This window comes from Vombatus ursinus, unplaced genomic scaffold, assembly GCF_900497805.2.
Source record: "Vombatus ursinus unplaced genomic scaffold, bare-nosed wombat genome assembly UNPS02014826.1, whole genome shotgun sequence".
Classification (NCBI taxonomy): domain Eukaryota; kingdom Metazoa; phylum Chordata; class Mammalia; order Diprotodontia; family Vombatidae; genus Vombatus; species Vombatus ursinus.
In genome coordinates, this window is record NW_020954604.1 from 12,116,848 (window position 1) to 12,141,872 (window position 25,025).

General features: G+C 41.9%; 1 protein-coding gene across 9 annotated transcripts in view; it reads left to right on the plus strand.

The window, feature by feature from the left end:
- Positions 1–25,025, plus strand: part of TRERF1 (transcriptional regulating factor 1) — a 288,027-nt gene that overhangs the window by 249,878 nt on the left and 13,124 nt on the right. For 6 of the 9 annotated variants that reach the window (XM_027838387.1, XM_027838389.1, XM_027838390.1 and 3 more), the window contains 4 exons: positions 12,690–12,778; positions 14,402–14,515; positions 20,024–20,065; positions 22,566–22,766. In XM_027838387.1, the coding sequence (XP_027694188.1) occupies positions 12,690–12,778; positions 14,402–14,515; positions 20,024–20,065; positions 22,566–22,766 (446 nt within the window). The remainder of the gene's footprint in view (positions 1–12,689; positions 12,779–14,401; positions 14,516–20,023; positions 20,066–22,565; positions 22,767–25,025) is intronic. The other 3 variants (XM_027838391.1, XM_027838393.1, XM_027838395.1) reach the window with 1 other exon arrangement.

Below are 25,025 nucleotides of genomic sequence, written 5' to 3' on the forward strand. Positions count from 1 at the left end.
CATCTATAAAATGAGCTAGAGAAGGAAATGTCAAATCACTCCAGTATCTTTGCCAAAAAAAACCCGAATGGGGTCATGAAGAGTTGGACACGACTGAAAAAACAAATGAAGAACAAAATAGACAGTAGAAAGAACATTGCTTCTGGCATCAGAGGACTTGGGTTCTGTCTCCCTCTCTGATGTTTACTACCTCTCTGAGGAAGTTACTTAATCATAGCCTGCCTTGGTTTCCTCATTTGTAAAATGACATGGCTGGACTAGATGGCATCTGGGGGTCTCTTCCATCTGGAGGTGGATGATACAATGACTCTTCATCCACGGAACATCAGAGAACCAAAACAGGCCAGGAGTGGTACCTACCTACAATTCAAAGGACCTCTTCCTAAACTAAGGTTAGCCCTTTCATTTTAACTTGGCCCACTTAATGAGACATTGACAGTAGCTGATGCATGAGTCCTTTTCATTTCCTCAAAGGGACACAGAGTTCAGCCCCCTCAACAAAGCTTCTGAGCTACCCTTTAGTATTACAGACAGGAAGAGTGTTACTCAAGGTATGGGGTCAATTCTACTGCCCTCTACCCCCCAGGGTAGAAGCCATGGCTTCTACCTGCAGAGGACCCTGAAAGGCAGCGAGAATGGCAATTTCTTTTTAGAGGGAGGGTCCTAATTTAGAAGTTTGTAGTGTACTTTCTGTCTTTTGGTTCATATGGTAGCAATTGTATTGGGTGGTGAGAGATGGGGTGTGTGTAGGAGTAATAGGAATTACCCACACATGGCTGTAATTGAAGTTGCAGCATCATTGGGTTTTTCAGTTGAACGGGTCAGCCTTACAGATGGCTCTCTGAGTGGGAAGGAGGGCAAGAAACAGCTCTCTTCTTCTCCAGGAATATTGCAACAGAGCCTGCTATCAGTTCATACTGCATACTGAACACGTAGTCTACAACGCCTGTGTGTGTGTGTGTGTGTGTGTGTGTGTGTGTGTGTGTGTTGGGGGAAAAAGAAGTGGACTACAGAAGATTAAAAAAACTCTCCGTTACAAATCACCCGGTGTCCCAGGGAACACACTGCCCCTGCCCCTCTGAGACTTATCCTAGTTTAATACACCCAGAAAGAAGTAAAAACATTTATACAGCAACATACAGACAGATGAATACAGTGCGAATGAGAGAGCCTCAGGGCACATAGAGTGCTGCCAGGTGTGAGCCAGAGGCCTTGGTTCATGTCCTGGCTCTGACACTTACTATCTTTGTGATCTTAGGCAAATTACTTAACCTCTGTCGCCTCAGTTTCCTCATTTGTAAAATGAAGGTGGGGCAAGTTATACTAGATCAGTGGTGTTGAGCTCAAATAGAAGTGAATCTTTTGGGACCTGCATTTTGATTTAGAAAACCACAAATTAATATTATCTGTATTGTATTGTTTTTTACTTATTTTGTTAAACATTTCTCAGTAATATTTTAATCTGGTTCCTGTGGCACCCAGGAATGTCTTGAGTTTGACACCTTTGTATTAGATGATGTCTGAAGTGTCCTTCCAAGCTCCAAACCTATGAAACTGTGAAATCAGCTTTATAGGATGTATAATAAGATATATGTGTGTGTATATCTTATATAATAGGATAGATAACTATACAGTATATACAGTATCTTGTACCAAGTAGTTGCTCAATAATAATTTGTAAAATGAATAATCTGGCTCTGCCCTCTGCTGAAAGAGGTAGTTTTTGGAGCACCTTTAGCTTAAACCAACCACATTTTCCCTAAATAAAACAGCACCAGATCTCCTACATAAAGAATTTTTTTTGCATTTATATATTTTTTACAAATTAAATTTCTTTAATCAGCATTTATTTTCCATTCTTTTCACATCCCCACATAAAAAAATGAAGGAAAAAAAAAAGAAAACCCTTTAAAATAAATCTGTATAGTCAAGCAAAAACAAATTCCTACGCTGGCTATGTCCAGAAACACGACGTGTCATCTTCTGCACACAGAGTCCATCACCTCTCTCTTAGGAGGTGGGAACAGTTCTTCATAAATGCTAAAAATAGCTCCTCTGTTAAAGGCCCCACAGTGGGTCTCCTTCATCCCTGTCCCCTGGCATCTCTTTCTTCCCATCTGCCAGGATTTTTGTATATCTTCCCTGAAATCAGCCACATCTCAGGAATCTGTTTCTCTGACAACCAGAACTCCAAACATTTCCCCTCTTGATGCTGTTCCAGCAGCAGTTTCCCGCAGTTAATTAGTCTCTTTCTAATTATCTCTAATCGGCTTATTAGGGCCCCCTGCTGATAACAGCCCAATAGCCAGGAATCCCGAGGTAGCACAAATGACTCCTGTGGGCACTCCAGCAAATTAACCCTTTGCTCTTTTTAATTGGTTGGCACTTAGTAAATGGGGAGTTTGTTAGGCATCGAGATTAAATGTGGTAGGGAAGGAGAATTTGAAGCTTGCATTAAACCCTGTATATTTTCAATGGAGATTCCAAAAAGACCTGGATTAACAACTGCTTACCTAGAACAGGGAAGAAATCTCCATCAGACAGGGGAAAGAGCCCAGAAAACCAACCTTCCTCTTGGTTTTGTATTAAAGGCAGATTTGGAGAGTAGAGACTAGGAGGTGAAGGATTAGGAACACCTAGGGGGCAAAGATAATAATACTAACAGCTCCCATTCATACCGTGCTCTCCTCACAAAGACTGTGAAGTAGCTACCCTAAGTATCATCCTCTCCGTATTATGCATGAAGAAACTTGAGAGACTTGGGAGAGGGGAAATGATGTGTATTTCAGTGAAAAGTCAGAGAATTTGGCTTCCAATCCTACCTGTTATCACTTGCTATGTAACCTTGGACAAATCATTTCATTCCTCTGGGACTCAGTTTCCCCTGCTATAAAATGAGGAGTTGGACTAGATGACCTCAGAGATCCCTTTTAGTTCTGGATGTATGATTCAGTAATAATCATGCCAAGTTTCCTCCAGAATCCGTAAAAGCAAAATTATTTTCATAATACTAAGTTGTTACTTGCCTATTAAAATACTCATCCCTTTTCACACTGGCTATCTATATGAGGCTGGATTTTCTAAATATACTTAACAGCAACAACAAACATATCACACAACATATCAAAATAACATATCACAACAGATTGAATGCAGAAACAGGAGAATCTAGCTGTCTTTCATAAGTCTCTATTAAAGAGAGTTATAAAAATAGGTGAAACAATTCTACTTTTCTCACTACAGTTTTTTTTCTTTTTTTGTTGAAGTTACTTTTCATAAAAATATGTATGTTAACATATAGTGGATTTGTTATTATTTTAAATGAATTAATACGTATTTTAAAAATTTTATCAAATTTCCTTTCTTACATGGTACATATCAGTAGATACAACCCTTTAAACAAAAGTTTGAGAACCACCGCTGTAGCGGACTGCCATCTTGGAAAATAAATTCATCCAATCAGGAGTACTCAGAATCTCTTCAACATACGTGCTAGGCATTCCTCTTTCTCCCTTTTGGTTACCCTGTTCTTTCCACCTGGGGTAACCTCCTTTTTTTTTTTTCCTTTTCTTAAGTCCTACCCTTTCTTCCAAGCCCTCCTCTGCCTCCTTCCTGACCACATCCACCCCTTAGGGATTAATCTCTGACATCCTGACAAACTCTTTTTCTGTATGCTGCATTTCTTAGTCTATAGCACCATATGCTGTTGAGTTGTTTCAGTGGTGTGTGGCTTTTCACGACCCCATTTGGGGTTTTCCTGGCAAAGTTACTGGAGTGGTGTGCCATTTCCTTCTCCAGCTCATTTGACAGATGAGGAAACTGAGGCAAACAGGGTTAAATGACTTGCTTCAGGGTCACACAACTAGTAAATGTCTGAGGCCAGATTTGAACTCAGGTCTTCCCCATTTTAGACCTCAGCGCTTTATCCACTGAGCTACCTATTTGCACATACTACCATATAGTGCTATTTTCTTTTTTTAGAACAGGGTTTCTTAACCTGGCATCTATGAACTTGTTTTCTTTTAAACATTTTGATAACTATATCATTATAACCAGTTTACTTTCAAATCCTATGTATTTTATTTTATGCATTTAAGAACTTTCTTCTGAGAAAAGGGATCCATAGGCTTTACCAGACTGCCAAAGGGGTCTGTAACACAAAAAATGGTTAAGAACTCCTCTTTTAAAATAACAATAATAATAGCCCATATTTTTTGAGGTGCTTTGTTAGTTGTAAAAACATTTTCCTTGGAACATAAGCAGTATGACTTTCCAGACCTGTGATGTATTTGGTGCAATAATTCCCCTCAGTTGGTTGCTGGGGCACTAAGTGGTTAAGTGAGTTGCCCAGGGCATTCAGCTAGTACTTATCAGAGACCCAGCTTTTTGACTTGGAGTCCAGTGGATTGAGAGCTCTCTGCTTCCAGATGTTCCTTCTCTTCCATTGAAATTATTTGTATAAAATACACATCTTAGGGGAAGCTAGGTGGCACAGTGGATAGAGCACCAACCCTGGATTCAGGAGGACCTGAGTTCAAATCTGGCCTCAGACACATAACACTTACTAGCTGTGTGACCCTGGGCAAGTCACTTAACCCCATTGCCTAGTCCCACCCCCCCAAAAAATATACATCTTATTCAGATCCTTGTTACTGAGTCTGATTATAACATGCTCATCATTTCTGCCCTCCAGTTTTCACATCATGTTTCTAAAATAAGGAATTTTGAAGCTTCTCTCAAATCCATCTCAGTTCTGTGTCCCTGACAGATGCATTCCCCATAACACCCAGCCCTACACACCAGAGGCTCTCAGTGGGTACCTGTTGAGGATATCTGTGGGATTCATAAGGCCCACTTGTCTCTTCACCAAACTCAGGAGTAGGAAGGGAGAGATGCTGAACCCCTGCTGAAGGAGGGTATTGCTACGGAATGAGGGCTAATGATGATAATAATTGCCAACATTTATTTATATAGTGTTTACTTTGTGCCAGGTGCTTTGATGAGCACTTCACATTTATTACCTCATTTCATCCTCACAACAACTATTATTGTTCTCATTTTATTCTATTATTATTCTCATTTTACAGTTGAAGAAACGGAGGCAGACAGAGGTTAAATGACTTGCCTAGGATCACACAATTAGGAAGAACCTGAGGCCAGATTTGAATAATAATAATGACTACAATAATGATTAGTTGTTCAGCCATTTAGTCATGTCCCCATGGACCATTCTGTCCATGGGGTTTTCTTGCCCAAGGTACTGGAGTGCTTTGCCATTTCCTTCTCCAATAGATGAAGACAAACAGAGGTTAAGTGACTTGTCCGGGGTCACATAGCTATTAAGTGTTCAAGGTCAGATTTAAACTCTGATCATCCTGACTCCAGGCCCAGCTGTCTACCCATTGAGCCATCTATGATAATGATAGCTAACATTTAAATAGCTGCTGACAGGAATATTGTTAATATCAAATATAACATTCCGTTCTCTGTCAAAAAGCTGTACTGACCGTACAGGTCAGGAGGGGTTTTCTTACCCCTCCCTCTCAAGAGCAGAAGGAATGCAATGACATTCCTAGAATCACTGAGAGGGAGGGGCTTTCTTACTGTCAGTAGGGCCTTTTGACATAGAAGGGAATATTATATTTGATATTAACAATATTCCTGTTACTGTATACTATGTGCCAGGCACTGAGCTAAGCACTTTACAATTATTATCTCCTATAATCCTCACAACAACCCTTGGAGGGTAGGGATTGTTATTATCCTATGCCCATTTTTATAGATGAGGAAACTGAGGCAAATAGAGGTGAAGTGACTTGCCCAGGATCACACATCTCAGAAGAATCTGAGGCTGGATTTGAATTCGGGTCTTCTTGAGACTGTGCTCTCTTTTAAAATTGATTAAAAATGTACTACCTATGTGACCTTGGACAGATTATCCAACCTATAGGTTTCTGTGTCTTTAAAATAAGTTTGTTGGAATAGCTGATGACTCTGTGGTGCTTTTCTTGTCTAGATTTATGTCCCCATGGTCATTTTGTGTTTAATGCCGTTTTATTTGGACCTTTCCTTCAAAGTCCACCTGTAGGTGCACCTCTTCTAGCAAAACCTTCCTGAATTAACCTCAGCGATCTTGCCTCTTACTCTGAATTCTTTAACCTTTTGTGTATCAAACTGTGTTATCTATTCTTGCCTCTGCTTTTATGTGCTGTCTTGGTATTGTTCTTAATGTCCATCAGTCAGTCAACTAGCATTCATTAAGGGCCTGCTGTGGCGTGACTAGCAGGCACTGTGTTAAGTGCTGGGGTTACAAAGAAAGGCAAAAGATAGCCCCTGCCCTCACCGAGCTCACAGACTAGTAGGGGAGACAACGTGAAAATGACTATGTGTAAAGAAGATAGATAAAGGAGAAAGGGGATCAAGAAAGGCTTTTTGGAGAAGGTGGAATTTTAGCTGAGTCTTAAGGAAGCCAAGAGACAGAAATGAGAAGGGAGAGTATTTCAGGCATGGGAACAGTCAGTAAAAATGCCCAGTTGGGAGGTGGAGTTTCCTTCTTGAGGAAGGGCAAGAAGACCAGTATCAGTGGGTTGCAGAGGCCGTGGAGGGATGGGAGTAAGATATGAGAACACCAGAAAGGTAGAAAGCGGCCAGGTTATGAAGGGCTTTAAAAACCAAACAGAGGATTTTAAATCTGATCCTGGAAGTAGTAGGGAGCCATTGGAGTTTATAATCAGACCTGCATTTTAGAAAGATCGTCTTGACAGCCGAGTGGAAGATGGACTGGATGGGCCTAGATTTGAGGCAGGGAGACCAACCGACAAGCTATTAAAGTATTCTAAGAGTGAGGTGACGAGGGCCTGGACCAGGGTGGCATTGTCAAAGGGAGCATAGTTACAAAGGTGAAAATAGTCAGAAGTCAAAAAACCTTTATTATTAAGTACCTGCAATGTGTCAGGCACTGTGCTAAATGCTGAGGATACTAATATGAAGAAAAAAAAAACCAGCCCCTGCCTTCAATCTAATGGGGGAAGACAACATACGAAAGGAAGTTGAAAAGCTCGGGGTGGGGGGAGTGAGGTAAAATTACCCAACTCAGGGGGTGTGATGGAGAAGTCAGCTGGAGAAGTCCCAAAGTAGTAAATCCAGGTCAGAAATGAGGAGAGGTGTCTGAACTGGGCTCTCTCCTTAAATGGAGGTTTGGAGTTGATGCCCCTTACCCTTCAAACAGAGGGGCAGAGTGCCGTGATGAGATGGAGTACTAAGGCTGATAAGATCTTGTGGGATAATGAGGTTATCCCAATAATAAGCTTTCTGGGACTTCTGGAGAAGTCCCATTTCTCAGCTAGGTGAGAAATAAGAAAAATGATGGGATTTGACAGCTGATTAGGTATTCAGGGTAAAAAAGAGTGAAGAATTGGGAGTGATACCTAGGTTTTGAGCCAGGATGACTGGAAGCAAAGTGGTACCTTTGATATGGTAATAGGAAAGTTTGGAAGGAGGGAGGGTTTGGGGGGAAAGATGATAAGTTTGGTTTTATACATGTTGAGTTTCAGGTCTATAATAGGCAGTTGGAGATGGGAGCCTGGAGGTCAGGAGAGAGGTTAGAAATGGAAAAATATCTGTGAATCATCTGTATAGAGATGATAATTAAATATAAGGTCAAGTTTGAAAAGAAAGGAAAGTGAAGCCAGAGTGGGGTTGCTCCCCTGAGAGAGAGCTCCAACAGGTTGAAGTCATGGTGAGGACAAACGATAGATGGTATGATAGCAGGTTATGGTCGGATAGAGGAATTTCTGCATTCTTGATCATGAAAGTGAAACCCTTGTGGATGGTGAGATTTAGGGTGTAGCCATTCATGAGGTGAATTTGTAGTTGAGGTTGATGAACCAAAAGAACAAGGTACTTAAGGGAACATCGACATATATAGTGAATTTCCTCAGTAAAAGTTTTGGGGTCATAGGGGAGAGGAAGGCTGAGCTCCTTGAGAAAGGAGTGAGAAAGAATGCCTGGGTTTGGGGGGGTGCTGGTTGTACAGTAGGTAACTCCCACCAGAATCTAAGCAGTATGATTGGTTCGAGTGGAGACAACCTCACAGGAGAGGCAGCTTTGATGGAAGACTTAGTATCCGAGCTGGATGTAGAAGGGTGGAAAGAATTTGAAGCAGTGTACAGTTTACAGACTGGAGTGAGGGAGGGAAGAAGATGATTCATTTCAGGTGTTGCCATATTTTATGTTGTTCTGTGATGTACCTGGCTGAGCATGACTAACTTCCCTGTTAATTTTGCAAGTCTCTCTAGCATTACTTTGACCCTCCCTTTCACTTTCATGGTATTCAAACCTGAATGAGTCGAGAGAAACCCTCAGTCCTTCACTTTTGGGAAGTCATGTCTATCTCTTACCTTTTTCCTTCAGGGGCAGGGTGGTTCATAGCATGAGAGGCCTGTTGCCGTGTTGTATCCCCCTCAATAGGATATAAGCTACTTGAGGACAAGAATTGGTTTTTTTCTTCCTTATAGCCTTACACCTGGCACACAGTGAGTATTTTAATGTTTCTTAGATTGGGTTAGATGGGTGCTATGCCCATCAGTGTGAGGTGAGCTAAGAGCAGATACGTTTGAGAAGCTGGTGATGTGCTCACTGAGCCCTAATGAAGGAGACAGAATCTAGGCTGGGAAATGGCTCTTCTGAGCTCCCTGGCTCCTGCCCATTTGGCCTCTACCTCCCAGTGACAGTGTGTAGAATCCTAGAGTCTTACTGGAGACATAGCCCATTTTGAGGGTCAGAGAAGTTACTTTCCTTATCAGGGGGAAGAAATAAACCTGGGACACTTTACAGATGTGACCTGGAAACCCTGATATTTTTGGAAGATAAACCCTCACACAGCTGTGTAAGGAAGCAGGAACAGTGGATGTGGCAGGACTGTCTTGGAGACAGTGTTCTTGGGGTGAATGGTAGGGAGGGGAGCGGGTTACATAGAATTTGGATTCTCAGAGAACGGTGTTTGGATTCCGACACCTTCTAGTAGAAATGTCTCTGATCACAGAATGAGAAGAGCTGTGCTCATGGGAGGCAGCATAGTATAGTGAGATGAGAACTGACTCTGAGTGAAAGGTTCTGGGTTCAGATCCCATCTCTGACACTTCCTACTACCTAAGTAAGTCACTTAGTATCAGTGGGTCTCAATTTCCTCATCTTTTTAAATGAGAGGGATAGAGTAGATGACCTCTGAGGTTTCTTGTACCTCTATGATCTACAAGTTTTTTCTTACTCTGACATATGTTATGTAACCATGAACCAGTCATTTGATATCCTGTGACTGAGTTTCCTCTTTATAAAATGGAGATGATACTTATATTATTGACTTTATAGGGTTTTTGTGAGGAAAGCACTTTGTAGACCTTAAATCAAAGTTTTTATTTGACGACAGTATGTCACTGTGGTATATGGGATATAGAATTGGCATGCCATTTAGGACATTCTGGGTTCATGGGACCCAGACCATGGGATTCTGGACAAATCACTTAAAGTTTCAGTGCCTTGGTTAACTCTTTAAGACTACAAATTGGTGAATGATTGCCAATCCACATTGGTAAAGCAAGTTTCTTTTACTGGTAGCTCACTTATGAAATCAAAAGTCTAGTCCCCTTCACCCCCCAAGGCAACCTTGTAATTTAGCAAACAATTATTAAGCACCTGCTGTATGCAAGACATTTAGGGTATGAAGCCATAAACATGAAGCCCGCATTCTACTGGAGACACATATATACTCAAGGAAAATCAAGGAGGGAGATGATACCAGGGACACACAAATGGCTTCATTGGAGGAGTTGGCCTCTGTCCTCCAGTAACCATCCCACTGTGACTTCACGCTCTCTTGCCAACAAGCCTCTGTGTGCCAGAAGATATTTAGTCCATCTGAACTTCATCCAATTCATCCTCGAGGCATTGACACTTTCCAGGTATGACAGCCGCCTGGGCGGGCTTCTTTTGATGGCTTCACTCATCAGTGTATTGAGAGCAAGGTGCTTGTTGAACCCACTGAGAAGAGGTCGTGATCTCTTACCTTTGCCAATAACGTTGGAAGAGAGCTTTAAAAAACTGCCAGTATCCAGTGGGGAATATTAATAGCCTCTATAAAGGCGAGTTATTTTTTATTTTTATTCTTGTTCCCTCATCCACAAGCAAAGGAAAATCCAGGGGGGTTGTGGCTACTTGAAACAGCTTCTCTGGGGCTTGGCAGGGCAGTTAGGTATAAACTGGTTAACATTTATCAAGGGATTAAGGGATTCTAGCCCCTCTGCTGCCTGGCAAACGCTGTATTTTGTTGTTTGTGTTTTAAATTCACATGGCTGTTACTGAACTTGTAGCCAGGCTGTACCCACAATCAAGATCATGGAGGATTCGAGTTGCCAAGATGGCCAGGACACAAACACGTGGGTTGGAACTAACTACAGTGATTGGAAAGCTTAAGAAACACGGAGACAGTAGAACTCTGGAAGTTGAGACAACCGTTAATGTAGCCTGTGTCTGCATGAGTTCTGGCCCTGGAACCTTTGCTTATCTTTTGCAAACTCACCTTTTTCCTTCTGACTTGCTGAAAGTGATCAATCAGCTAATCCACTGGCATTTTTTAAGCCCCATTATGTGCCAGGCACAGAGAATACAGAGACAAAAAGGAACATCTACCCTCAAGGAGTTTACACTCAATTGAAAAAGTCAACATAAGCATATACAAGTATATTGTGGTGGGGAAGACGTAGTAACTGGGGGAATCAGGAAAGGCTTTATGTAGAAGGTGGCATTTGAGCAGAGATCTGAAAGAAATAAGGGACTGTAAGAGGTGGAGACAAGGAGAGGAGCATTGCAAACAAAGACATGGGGATGGAAGATTAAATGTCATTTATGTGTGAGGAACAGCAGGAAGCCCAGTATGACTTGATTCCTGAGCACTGGAAGAAAACTGGAAAGGTAGTTTGGATGCCAGGTTGTTAATGGCTTTAAATACTAAAGAAGAGCTTATGTTTGATCTTAAAGGCAACAGGGGGCACCATTAGAGTTTACTGAATTAAAAGAGGTGACATGGTAAGATTTAGGGTTTTTTCTGCAGGTGGGGCTGGAAAGGGAAGATGAAAGAATCTCCCTCTCAGCCAGGAAGTTAAGTGGCCACTCATAGACCAGTTGTCGTTGAGTTGTTTCAGTCATGTCTAACTCTTCGTGACCCCATTTGGAGTTGTGTTGGCAAAGATCCTAGAATGGTTTGCCATTTCCTTCTCCACTCCTTTTTACAGATGAAAGAACTAAGGCAGACAGGGTTAAGTGACTTGCCCAGGGTCGCACAGCTAGTAAGTGTCTGAGGCTGGGTTTGAGCGCATGTCCTCCTGACTGCAGGGCCAGCGATCTATCCACTGTATCACCTAGCTGCCCTTTCAGACCTGATCACAATACTTATCACTATGAATGTTTAACCTGCTTTGTTTTACAGACCTGAGTTGGTTGACTTCTCCTTTGGCATGTTGGTGGCCGTCCACTTCCCAAGTGCTAGATAGAATTAGTATAGACACCTGAGCCCTATCCTACCTCAAAACTCCAGACTCAGCTGATTCTTCAGTTTCTGCCTCCCCCAGTTCATGGGATTGCAGACTTGTGCCACTATACCCTATTAGACTTGCACTTTTTGGCAGCTAGGTGGTACAATGGATAGAGCGCGGGGCCTAGAGTCAGAAAGACCTGAGTTCAAATACAACCTCAGACATTTACTAGCTGTGTGACCCAGAGCCAGTCACTTAACCTCTGTTTGCCTCAGTTTCCTCATCTGTAAAACGGGGATAATAATAGCACCTACCTCCTGGAGTTATTTGAAGATCAAATGAGATGATAATTGTAAAGCACTTTAGTATTGGGCCTGGCACATAATAAGTGCTATATACATGTTAGCTATTATCATCATCATCATCATCATCGTCATTATTGTTACTTTAGGGAAATCACTTTAGCAGCTTTGTGAAGAATATGCTGGAGAGATCTTTGGGTCTAGGAGAGGCAGATTTTACTGGGAGCGCTCCCTGGTGCATGCTTGTAAGGGGACCTTTCTTCTGGAGAGGATGGCTGTTCACATCTTCCATAAATTCAAAAAAGAGATTGATTTGTTTTCCTCAACTAATAAATAAAGTTCCTTTATCCACATCCCTCCCCACCTTGAGTTTTGGGAACTGTGTGCTTGCAAGGGAAGCTGATGGCTTCGCCACTTTGCATGGTGCCGTACACTACTTTCTTGAGATTTTGTGGGTGGGGGCAAAGCACCAGAGAGTTGAAAAATCCTCTAAAACTGGTCAAACTAAAATAGAAACATGAGCCACTAAATGCATAGGGATCCATGTGGGCTGCACATTGACTTAGTTTCAAAATATATTACTTATGTTTTATTGTAAAAAAAAAAATACACTGATGAGATTTCCTTGTTTAGACAGGTGGTTTGAAAATTTCCCCCTGGCAAGCTAAGGCTCTCTCAATATATCTAAATCCATTTTTAAAGCCATGGTGTAAACTGTGGGCTATCAAACACCTGCTTTCTGTTGCATGGCTGATGTCAATTTATAACCACCAAAGAGGAAACACTTGAGATTTATGAGTAGAGAGAATCACTTAAGAAATGGTTGAGATGCTTATGTGATATTTGTGCTTTCTCTTAGGATCGGACAAGTGGACCTCCCTAGAAAGAAAACTATTTAACAAAGCACTAGCCACTTACAGCAAAGATTTTATTTTTGTACAGAAGATGGTAAGAAAGCTTCTGTTTACTAAAATGAAACAACCTCTCCAGCCCACTGTATATGTGCTAATGTATATGTGGGCAGGGCTCCTCGCCCCAAGTTTGAAAGAAAAAGTCTTAATACAGCAGCTAATAAACAATGAATTAATTAATCAGCAATATAGTGTGGATTAAAGATTACTTTGTGTCTTTGGTGTCACCATTCACTCAGTAGCCTAAGATTATTGGAGACTCTTCTCCCTCTCTACCTTTTCACATACGGGTATTACAAAGACATCAGTTCTCTCTCTGAAACATTGCTTCAGTCTCACCTCTCTTCTTTTTCCCCTACTGCGACCACCTTGTACACACTCTCGGCATATATACCTAAGTTATTTTAAAAATAAATCTTCCCAAATCCACTGTCTCCTATTCCAATCCATTCTTCCTGCTACTACTAGTTTAATCTTCCTTGCCCATAAATCTGGTCGTGTTACCCCATTATTTCAAAAATCGTGAGTGGCTCCCTGTTGCCTCCTGATTAAAGTTTATGCTCTTCTCCCTGGCATTCAAAGCCCTCTAGGACCTGGTATATTTCCATCCTTGTCTCACCTTACTCCCCTCCACATACTCTGTTCTTTAGGCAAACTGGACAACTCTGTGCCTTGATCTGTGCCAGTGTTCTCATGCTTCCAAACCTTGATTCAAGCCACTCCTTATGCTTGGAATGCCATCCTCAGTTCACCAGTTAGATTCCTGCCTGTCCTTTAAAGCCCCATCTTTAATGTACCTCTTCCAGGGCTCCTCTGTCCCCCCTTCCCCCACAGGTAATTATCTCTCCATATCTTCACATAGCACTTTATTTTGTACCCTTCTAGTGTACTTATGTAATAGTGTATCTTACCCTTATTTGTTTTATTTTCATCTATTAGACAGGAAGCTCCTTGAAGGCAAAGATCTTCATTTTGTTCTCAAGGGTAGAGTGCCATCCCTGTTTCTAGGACTTTTTTTTTAATTTATTGCTATCTTTTGTTATTACTTCCCCTGTATTTCCCAATTATCTTTCCCCATTTCCATTGAACCATTCCTTATAACAAGAAATTGTTATACCCTCCTCCTTCCAGAAAAACACATCCCTTATTAAAAGGGATCCCTCCCCTTTCCAGAGTGTATCCCTTGGTTCAAAGAATCTCTCTTTTACCGCTCCTAGAAAGCCATTCCTTATAACAAGGAATCTCTCCCTCTCCCCTTCCCATAGAGTCATCCATTATAATCAAGAATAAAGGGGGAAAAGTAGTTTAGGAAAACTTACACATCTAAAGAGTTGACATTATATGAAGTACCTAGAATTTTTCTTTTTTGCGGGAGGGAAGGATTGCTATCCCATATGCCCAGTTCTTTGAACAACCTGGCAGAGAAGTGAATCTTGTACCACATCTGCTTTCATTTGGGGCAGTAAAGTTCTCTGCTGCCTTGGAGCTAGACCAAGTGAGCAGCCCATCCTTTTGTCTGTCACTCCAACTGATGTCAGGGGGACATTTTTTGTCTCTTGAACAAAAAACGAAAGACCTTCATTCATTGAAATGAAAAAAAGAATCTGCTGTTTGAAGAATCTGAAGGTGTTAATCTTAGCAATCTATCCCTTCCCTCCAGGTGAAGTCCAAGACGGTGGCCCAATGTGTTGAGTATTACTACACGTGGAAGAAAATCATGCGCTTAGGCCGGAAACATCGGACGCGTCTTGCCGAGATCATAGATGATTGTGCGGTAAGCAACAGTGCTATGTGCGCTCAGTCCCCTTCTCATCTCCATCCCACTTAACACTTATCACTCCAGGGAATAAGGGGGTGGGGATTACTTTTTATGAATATGACTAATAAAATAAGCCAACAGTTGGTACAGAGAGTATCCTTTCACCTGTCCAGGCGGAGCTTGACACCCGGTCCCCCGATTTCAAGGGCCTCTTCTTTGGAAACCTGTTTGATTGCTTTATCTTCTAATGCCTTGATCTTTAGCATGAACCCATCCCACAGCTAGGCAGGAAAAGAATGAGGTCACCCTGATCTTAAGTTGGGTAGAGGAGGGTCAGCTGAATATGTCTGTAGTTGACCCCAGGGTGGGTCACATGTTCCTGATTCCTGATCTTGACATGTAGCAGTGGGAAATGTACTGAATTAGGAGTCACTGGACCTGGGTTCAAATTTTGCCTCTGTCTACCTGTGTGAAACCATGGGCAAATTCTACCTTCTCTAGGCCTCAGTTTCCTCATCTGTAAAATTATGAGTTTGGACTAGATGCCTTTTAGTGTCCCTTCCAACTCTGAATCCATGGTGTTATAATACCAGGGAAATGATTGTGTTCTATAAATCTGAGTAAAATGACATGCCTTTGAAAGGAGAGAGCCCACTCTCCCAGTTAATAGGGGGATACAACTTATTAGTCATCTATTGACTTACACTCTTTTCAATATGTTGAATTCCTGCAGTTTGTTATTTTTATAGTAATAACTAGAATGTTTCATTCCTTCTTAAGGGCCTTCAGAAATAAAACAAAGGTTATGGAGATAACATGATAGCAGAAATACTATCTTGTTCATCCATGGCCTAGAACCATAGTATAAGCTTTTTTTTTTTTTTTCCTAAGCGTGATCTGTAACCATGGCACCTATAGATATACAGAGACAGATACCTACAGTAGAAATAAATGGTAATATTATTTCATTTGGAAATGACATCTTGTTGACATTCATAAGTTTCTTTAAGGTTTGTGATGTCACTCAGTCACTGAGCATATGGTTTTTTGTTGTTGTTGTTGTTTTTTTTTTTGGTGAGGCAGTTGGGGTTAAGTGACTTACCCAGAGTCACACAGCTAGTGAGTGTTATGTGTCTGAGACTGGATTTGAACTCAGATCCTCCTGACTCCAGGGCTGGTGTTCTATCCACTGCACCACCTAGCTGCCCCTCATTAAGTATTTATTAAGCACCTACCGTGTGCCAGGCAGTTTACTAGTACTGGGGGTACAAAGAAAGGCAAAAGACTGTCCCTGCCCTTGAGGAGCTCACAGTCTAATGGGAAAGACAACAAGCAAACCAATATGTACAAACTATATGCAGGATAATTAGGAAATAATTTACAAAGGGAAGGCTCTAGGATAACGAAAGGCTTCTTGGGGCAGCTAGATGGCACAGTGGATAGAGCACTGGCCCTGAAGTCAGGAGGACCTGAGTTTAAATCCGGCCTGAGACACATAACACTTACTAGCTGTGTGACCCTGGGCAAGTCACTTAACCCCAATTGCCTCAAAAAAAAAAAAAAAAGAGAAAAGAAAAGAAAAGAAAACCAAAGGCTTCCTGTAGAAGATGGGGTTTTGAGCTTGGACTTGAAGGAAGCCAGGAGGTGAACAGAGGAGGGAGAGTCTTCGAGGCATGTGGGACTATCAGAGAAAATACCTGAAGCTGAGAATGGGAGTATCTTGTTTTTGTGGAACAGCCAGAAGGCTGGTGTCATTGGATTGGGGAGCACATGGAGGTTAGGATGGGAGGGGAAGGTGTAAGAAGATGAGAAAGGTGAGGGAGGGTGTTAGGTTATGAAGGACCTTGAATGCCACCCAGAGGATTTTGTATTTGATTCTGGAGGTGATAGGGAGCCACTGGAGTTTATTGAATATGGAGGTGATGTGTACTTTCTGTATCTCATTTGAGCTTCACAACAACCCCGGGAAGTAGGTTCTTAGTCATATAACATTTGTTAAGCACCTACTGAGTTCCAGGCACTGTGCTAAGTGCTAGGGATATAAATATTAGGTGGGGGAGGGGAGGCAGCTCCTGCCTTCGAGGAGTTTGCAATCTCATGAAGGAAGACAGCACACAAAAGGAAGCTGAAAAGTGGGGAGGTGCAGGTGAGAAATGACATGGCTCCATCCTTCAGTCAGAGGGCAGAGGATGGTGATGAGGTAGTGTACCAAGGATGATGAAGTCTTACAAGATGATGAGGTTTCCCCAATAATGAGCTTCTAGGGGCATGGTAGAAATGTCCAGAGAAGTTCTGGTATCCTCATTTTGTTGTTTCTGAGTCATTTTTCAGCCATGTCTGACTCTTCTTGACCCCATTTAGGGTTTTCTTAGCAAAGTCATGGAGTGGTTTGCCATTTCCTTCTTCAGCTCATTTTACAGATGAGGAAACTGAGGCAAATAGGGTGAAGTGACTTGCCCAGGGTCACACGGCTAGTAAGTATCTGAGGCTAGATTTGAGTTCAAGGCTTCTTGACTCCAGGCCTGGTGCTTTCCCCACTATGCCACCTACCTACCCCCTACACATGAAGAAACTGAGAAAAAAGAGCAGTTAAACGGCTTACTCACAGTCACATAGTAAGTGTCTGAGATAACTTTTGTATGAGGATCTTTTAGACTCCCAAGTCTAACTGGTTGTCATACTTCTTCTACCAGGAAGACATTAGCTTAACTTATTTGTAGGAGTATTGACTTATAACCTGCCCTTGTCTCCATTGTACCTGGTGAACAGACAAGGAAAAATGACCTATAAACCGTCACAAGATATTTAGAAAGTGCTTTTTTTATGCAAAGTGTACTATGTTAGCTGTGGGGCAGCTAGGTGGTGCATTGGCTAGAGTGCCAGGCCTGGAGTCAGGGAGACTCATCTTCCTGAATTCAAATCTGGCCTCAGATACTTACTACTTGTGTGACCCTGGGCAAGTCACTTAACTTGGTTCACCTCGGTTTTCGCATCTGTAAAATGGGCTGGAGAAGGAAATGGCAAACCACTTCAGTAGCTTTGCTAAGAAAACCCCCAAAAAATTGAGTTATGAAGAGTCGGACATGACTGAAAACAACTGAACAACTATGTTAGTTATGGAGTAGTAACTTCCCAGAAGTTAGGAAACGACCTTTGCTCTCAAGGAATTTATTGGTGAACTGGGAATACAAGACATATCCAGTCCAATCCAGTAAACATTTATTAAGCACCTGCGATGTGCCAGTCACTGTGTTAAGAGCTGGGGATATGATTAATTAAAAGAAAGACAGTCTGCCCTCATCAAGCTTATAATCTAAAGACAAAACATTCTATTACATTTGAAAAGTTAATTAACAATAAACCAGAAGAGACTCCATCACAAGTCTGTGATTAATTGCCAATAAAATTAATTGCTGCCTCTTGAGGGTCAGCAAGGGCTTAAAGTTTTTTTTCTTTGGGTTCTCGCTTCCTAACATAGTCCCAAGCGCATAGTAGGAACATTTTGTTGTTGACTTGAATGGAAATGAATGGTGTGAACCACCAACATGGCAGCTTTACTATAATGACAAAACCTCAGGAGACCTGCATTCTAATCCAGCTCAACCACTGACTTACTGTGTAACCTGAGGCAAGGCCCATCATCCCTCTGGACCTCCTTAACATCTGGAGAATTGGACTAGATGGGGTCTCTGAGATTCCTCTAACCCTCTTGCATTTTTCTGATTCTGTGAGTGCTTTATATCCAGAAGGGGGGGTCAGTAACCAGTGCTAGACTCTAGTTACAGCCAATTTTTTCCCAGTTGTCCTGGAGCCTCTTAGATAGTGCCCTGCTTCAGTAGAGCTTGTGTTTCTTGATGGTCAGAAACAGCTCCAGTGTAAACCTGGGGGATAATGAAAGGCAACATGTCATGCCAAATAGGGTCTAGAACGTGGACACAGAAAGGCTGCTGTTCAAACCCTGCTTTGGACACGTAATGGCTGTTTGACTCTGGGAAAGTCACTTTCCCTCTCTGTGCCTCATTTGCCTCATCTGCAACATAAGGGAGTTGGGCTCAGTGACCTCCGAGTTTCCATCTAATTCTAAATCTGTTCTCCTGGGAGCCTGTGTCAGGGAGAGTTCAAGAAAAGACAGTACTATTGAGGGAGGATAGAACATCATTGTTGGCTTTGTAAAGTCACCAAGCTTATATCAGTCAATCAGTCAACATTTATTTAAGTGCCTACCATGTGCTAGGCACTATGCTAAGTGCTGGGGATACAAAAAGAGGCAAAAGACAGTCTCTACCCACAAGGAGCTTACAATCTAATGGGAGAGACAACATTCAATTCAATAAACATTTATTAAATGTCTACCATGTGCCAGGCACTGTGCTAAGTGCTGAGAATACAAAAAGAGGCAAAAGACAGTCTCTACCCACAAAGAGCTTATGGTCTAATGGGGGAAACAACATGCAAGCAAATATATACAAAGCAGACTATGTATAGGATAAGTAAGAAATAATTAAGAGAGGAAAGGCACTAGGATTAAGAGGGATTGGGAAAAGCTTCCTGAAAAAGACAGGATTTTAGTTAGGACTTAAAGTAAGCCTGTCCAGGAAGATGGAGGTCGGCTTGGTGTGGAGGGATGGAGGCAGGGAGACAGAGTAAGGTCTCCTTCCTTTTCAGTCCCTTGGCTCACTCTTTACAAGTCTTTAGTAGTGGGGCAGTGCCACAGGTGCCCACACCAGCATGGCCTGTGAACTCAAGGAGAACAAAACAGCTTACATATGAGATGACTCAAGTTTTCTAAAACAAGAAAATCTTAATTCAGGGCCAATGATGTAGGTAACTCAGGTCTCCTTTCTTGCCCTTGGGGAAAAACACTACATAAGCTTCCCAAGACTTGCTCAAGGAAAATGGAAATTTTTGGCTTGTGAAAGGCCTCAGGTTAGAGGCATAGTGGCAGCTTTGTGAGAGGCAGGTGGGCTAGCTGTAGGGAGTCGCTCTCATAGCCAGGAAAACCTGGTTCCCTTTCCTGCCTTTCCAGCATCCTGGCTGTATGACCTTAGACAAGTCACTTGATCTCTTAGGGCTCCAGGTCACAAGTGCTAAATACAACAGGCCAACCAGATTAAAATGGAATTGGAAAATACTTAACAAAGTAAACTAAAATACAATGAAATATAGGTGATGTTAATTTGTGGGGCTTATTTAAGTCACTATGCAACCCACAGGGATCCTTGTGTTAGGTTTATATGCCCCATTTTTATTTGCGTTTGACTCCGAGGCTGTAGGCAAGCAGTTCTAGAAACTGTCAAAGAAGTACAGATCTGTGTTGGTCAAGGGAGGTTTTTCATCCCGGTGTTCCTTATAGGAATGAAATCCCAGGTCCGGTTCTTGTCCCTAACCCTGTGTCTCCATCTTCTGGTCCTGAATGGGGTGGTGGGAAGGATCCATGACTCTGGCCTAGGGGATTGCTGTAGAATGCTTGCTTTGAAAATAGCAGGGAAGGGTGATTTGGGTTGTACCTCCTTCTTCCCCCAGGTCAATGGCACACTTAGGAAGACACCTCTGGGTGGAGCAAAGGTAAGACTGTTTGATAGGGCATGAGAAGAGGGCAAAAGGAGAAGGGGAAGGGAGAGAAGGAAGTCAAATAGTAGCTGGCGATTGGAATGAGGAAAAGACCGTGTTCTCTGAACCAAATCCATTGTAGCAGATTGCTCTTTTCGATAGTTAACATGTTTCAGGGTCAGAAAATACACGTGACTGCCCTGCAGGGACAGGTTTGATTTCTAGCAAGGCAGCTTTCTTCTTTAGAAGCCTTTCCTTTTCAATTTGAGTATCTGGGAATACCTAAAAAGCTATCATACAGAGCCATACTCTTTTCTTCTTCCTTCCCCACCAAAGGCAGGGAGACCTGAGCTCCCTAGAGAGAGAAGTTTCCTCCTGTCCAGGTTATCATTTCTCTCCTTCCCCTCACATTGAGAAGGTTGGAATGCAGGGTGCCTGAGGTAGCTTGTGGTAAGAACAAGTGTAATATGGAGGAAGGAACACTGGACCAGGGATCAGGTTCCCTCCCTTTCCCCCCAGCTTCTAGCTAGCTATATGGCCTTGTGTAAGTTATTTTTGCCGTACTGTGATTTGATTTCCTTACCTGTAAATTGGGTATAATGATATTTCTTAGATCTTTGGATTGGTCTTTTTTTGCTTTTTTTTTTAATTTTATTTTTAATTTCCAAATTTTCTACGTATTGAGAAGGCAAGAAATACAATACCCATCATCCACAGAGTTATTGGGATGATCAGATGAGAATAATAGTTGCATAACGATTAAGTGCTATATGAAAGCAAGATAAAATGTTTCTTTATGGTCTTACACTCATTACATTCATGGAGGTAACCCAAAGGTTCTGTCCATAGATGGCACTGACATAGGACATTAGCAAGCCCCCTACCAAGCTAGAAAGGCTTTGAGTATGGGTGGCTCAAAGTGACTCTGTGTTATCCAAAGATTAGACGGCCTAAGGTCAGAGCACATCATACAGTGTGAAAGCACGTACTTGCCATATTTACCATCCCGCCCTCTCTCTCCAGTCACCATCGCCACCTTGTGGCAATGTCATACTAAAATAGAAGAAGGAAAAATTATTGGAATAATTAAAAATTTTTCCCCCGTTCCTAAAGGACAGTCAGTGACTTGTCTAGAGTTATCCAGGAATCAGTACTAAAAATAAATAGGGCCTAAATTTAACAGTTCTCACTTTCTTCACCAGTCCCTTATTATTTAGAACAGAACAGTGATATAAGAAAGTCTTGGTATATTGTATGAGAGAGGGAGAAAGAAGTTAATTCCAAGTGAGTGAGAAATTGTGTTTACATCTAGTATGTTATTTCTGTTTTAAGTTTCATATTTGAGGGCTTAGGGTTGCGTTGTTTGTTGGTTGGTTGGTTGGTTTATTTTTGTCTTCTTATCTTGCCCATGCTGGAAGTATAGTGTCCATTAGTCAATTCAGTCCCATTACTGATCAGCATGGAAGATTTGACCTGGCTGGTCACCCCTTGCTTTAGTCAGCTTGCTAGCTTCCTATTCCCAGGAACTCATTATATTCGTTTCAGTCTTAGTGCAGACACCTACTCTGTTTAGCCTAAGACAGCTCAGAACTCCTGAACTCAATCAGTCCACCAGCCTCAGCTTCCCCAGTAGCAAAGATTACATAGGCTTGTGCTGCTGCAACAAGGTCTGATATTTGAGTCATAAGCATTTGTCCCAGAAAAGGACCAGGCAGTTGCTGCAATGCCAATTCGCTGGCTCCATGTCTCCCCGCGGGGTTGGGAGGTGCCCTAGAGGGCAATAGCACTGTACCGTCCAGCCAAGGGGAAGTAGGAGGGAGACCAAAAGGGCATGAGAGAAAACTTACAGAAATTATCTTATTAACTTTTCAAGCCTTGTTAGCAGTGGGAATCATGCTCCATCTGTATATTTCTGTATATATTAGAATACATCTTGGTATGGAAGAATACAGATCTTTGGATCGAGTTTTTTTTTTTTCCAAAAAAAAGTTTTTACTTTCCAAATTCTCTATCTATTGAGAAGGCAAGAAATATAGTACCCATCATACATAGAATATAAATCTTTGTGGGATTTTTCAAATTTTATTTTGAGTTCCAAATTCTCTCCCTCTTGATCCCTCCCCCACCCATTGAGAAGGCAAGACATATGATACCTGTTATATGTAGAATATAAATTTTACAATGAAAAGGCAAGGGAACTTATTTTTACAATGCTCTTGCTAAGCAAAGTGGGAGAATCCAAATCTAGGGGCCTGCCTGTGTTGATGGTGAACCTGCCAAGAGCAGTAAAAAGAACCAGGGAAGAGAGAAAAACATCTTCCTTAACCTAAAGTCCCAAGACTGCAGAACCCAAATTTGTGGAACAAGACTTTGAGCTCCTGTGAAGGAGAATGGAGGCCATGTACTGCTTAGAATTTCTTCTTTCTTAGCACCTCTGTTCTGTTCCTCAATAAATATGACATTTGGGGATTTTCTGCCCTTTTCCGTTTTGTTATCTTTGCCCTTTTGTGACCAGACGAGTGAGGAAGAGGAGGATATAGAAGATGATGATGACTTGGAAGAAGACAGCAAGTCCACAAAGGAAGATGACCCCGATGTGCAGAAGTCCCCAGATCCTCCCCCAATCACGCTGGTGGCGCCCATAGACCTGCCAACGCTTCAGAGCCTTACGCCCTCCTCAATCTCCTTTGTCTGTGAAATGCCAAACTGTGGTTCTGTAAGTGTCTTTCAGTGTTAATTGAGCAGCTAGTGTTGGGGTGGGGGTAGAGGGGAAAGGGGAGCTCCTGGAAAGATTTAGTACAAATCACACTTTTGCAAGCGGGATCCCATGTGCCCACTGCTTCTCTGGATCATTGTTTTGTGGCTGCTTTAATTACATTTGTGGTAGATCTTCAGTGACCAGTGGCTTCTGACACTTGTTCAGTTGTTTTAGTTGTGTCCAACTCGTCATGACCCCACTCGGGTTTTCTTAGTAAAGATACTAGAGTGGTTTGCCATTTCCTTCTTCAACTCATTTTACAGATGAGAAAGCTGAGGCAAACAAGGTTAAGTGACTTTCTCAGGGTCACACAGCTAGTAAGTGTTTGAGGCTGGATTTGAACTCAGGTCTTCCTGACTCCAGGCTTGGTGCTGCATTCACTGCGCCACCTAGCTATATACATTTAATTGCATAAGGAAGTCACACATATTAAAGAATACTGGAAAAGAACCCTTTTTGTAAAGTATAATGGGAATACTCACCCCCTCATTTATGTGGGTTGCAAGTCTGGGTTGTCCTGTTTTTTTCCTATACTCATATATATAGGAATAGGGATATTCGGATAGAGAGATAGAGAGATGAGATGCTCTATACATCACTCTAGTTACATTCTTACATGTGATACATATATGTGTACTATATGTATACACACTATATGTGCATATAATAAAACAGTATATGATTTTATTATATGCAGTGGATGTATATGTACACATGTGTATGTTTTATTACACATGTATGTACATCCATACAATGTATATGCATACTTGTGTGTATGTGTATATATGCATGTGTCTATGTAGGAATATTCCTATATTCCTCAAAGTTTTGAATCCTGTTAATTTGAAATTTGCTAAAATTGAGACAGACTTGGTGGCAGTGTTCTTTGACCCTGTCTACTCTGCCCTGCCCACCCCCCCAAAAAAAGGATTTTCTAAGCCAAAGAGTGCCATAAACAAGATCAGAAGAGGGATGTGTGTGTGGGGGGTGTGTGTGTGTGTGTGTGTGTGTGTGTGTGTGTGTGTGTGTGTGTACCATGTAACAGAACAGATTTCCTCTCCAGCATCATTTATTTCACGTAAAATGAATATGACATTCACAACTGTTCCTTAAAGCAGGGTCCCAAAGGATCTCTAACTGAACACTGTTAGCTTAGTTTGAGTTACTTTGAATGCCTAACTTCGGTGCTGTAAGTATTTACTATTTAAAACTATTAAGACTGATCTTATTTTGTAAATGGTAGTGATTGAAGAGTGAATCGTTCCCTCCCTCTTCCCCTCCTTCCCCACCTTGGACCTGACCATTAGTCTGAATTAAGAGCATTTTCCTTAGTCAGATTTCCTGAAGCTGGAACCCGCCAGTAGAGGTTGTGCCTAGGAGGGCCATCCCACGTCTCCAGGAATTGGACGTTGCTCTTTCTCTGTACTGGTGTGAAGAACCGGGCATCTCATCTAGCTTTCTTCAGGCTTATATCTTTCACAGGATGGTGCGGTTTCCTAAGGTGTAAAAGAAGGCTCCTTGCTAGAACGAACTGCACATCCCTTGGATGAAACCAGGAGTATTTCTTATTGAAATACTAATCCAGAACCTCACTCAATTCATATGCAATGAGATGACATAGGATCATAGATTGAGTGCTCAAAGGAATCTTTAGAGGTTGTCTAGTCCAACCCCCTTATTTTGCAGGTGAAGAAATTGAGGCCCAGAGAACTTAAGTGACTTCTTTAAGGCCACATAGAAGATAGTAAACATCTGAGGTGAGATTTGAGCCTAGATGTTCTAGACTGGGCAGCTAGGTAGTGTAGTGGATAGAGCATTAAGTCTGGAGTTAGGAGGATCTGACTTCAAATCCAGTCTCAGACTCTTACAAACTCTGTGACCTTGAGCAAGTCACTTAACCCCTATTTGCCTCAGTTCATCATCTATAAAATGGGGATGCACTGGAGAAGGAAATGGCAAGCCACTCCAGTATCTTTGCCAGGAAAACCCCATGGCAGAGTTGGACATGACCGGATAACTTCTGGATTTCAGTTCAAGTACACCATACCTCCTCTCTAAGAGAATTAGGTTAAAAAAAATTAAAAATACGAGAGACTTGAAAGCAAAGACTAAAATGTCAAGATGTTGTATCTGTCTTTATCATTTAGTGACCTGGAATTCTCATGGAGATATTTTGGGGCTCTGTGGTTTGATTCTGGGATGATGAACCCTCTGTGT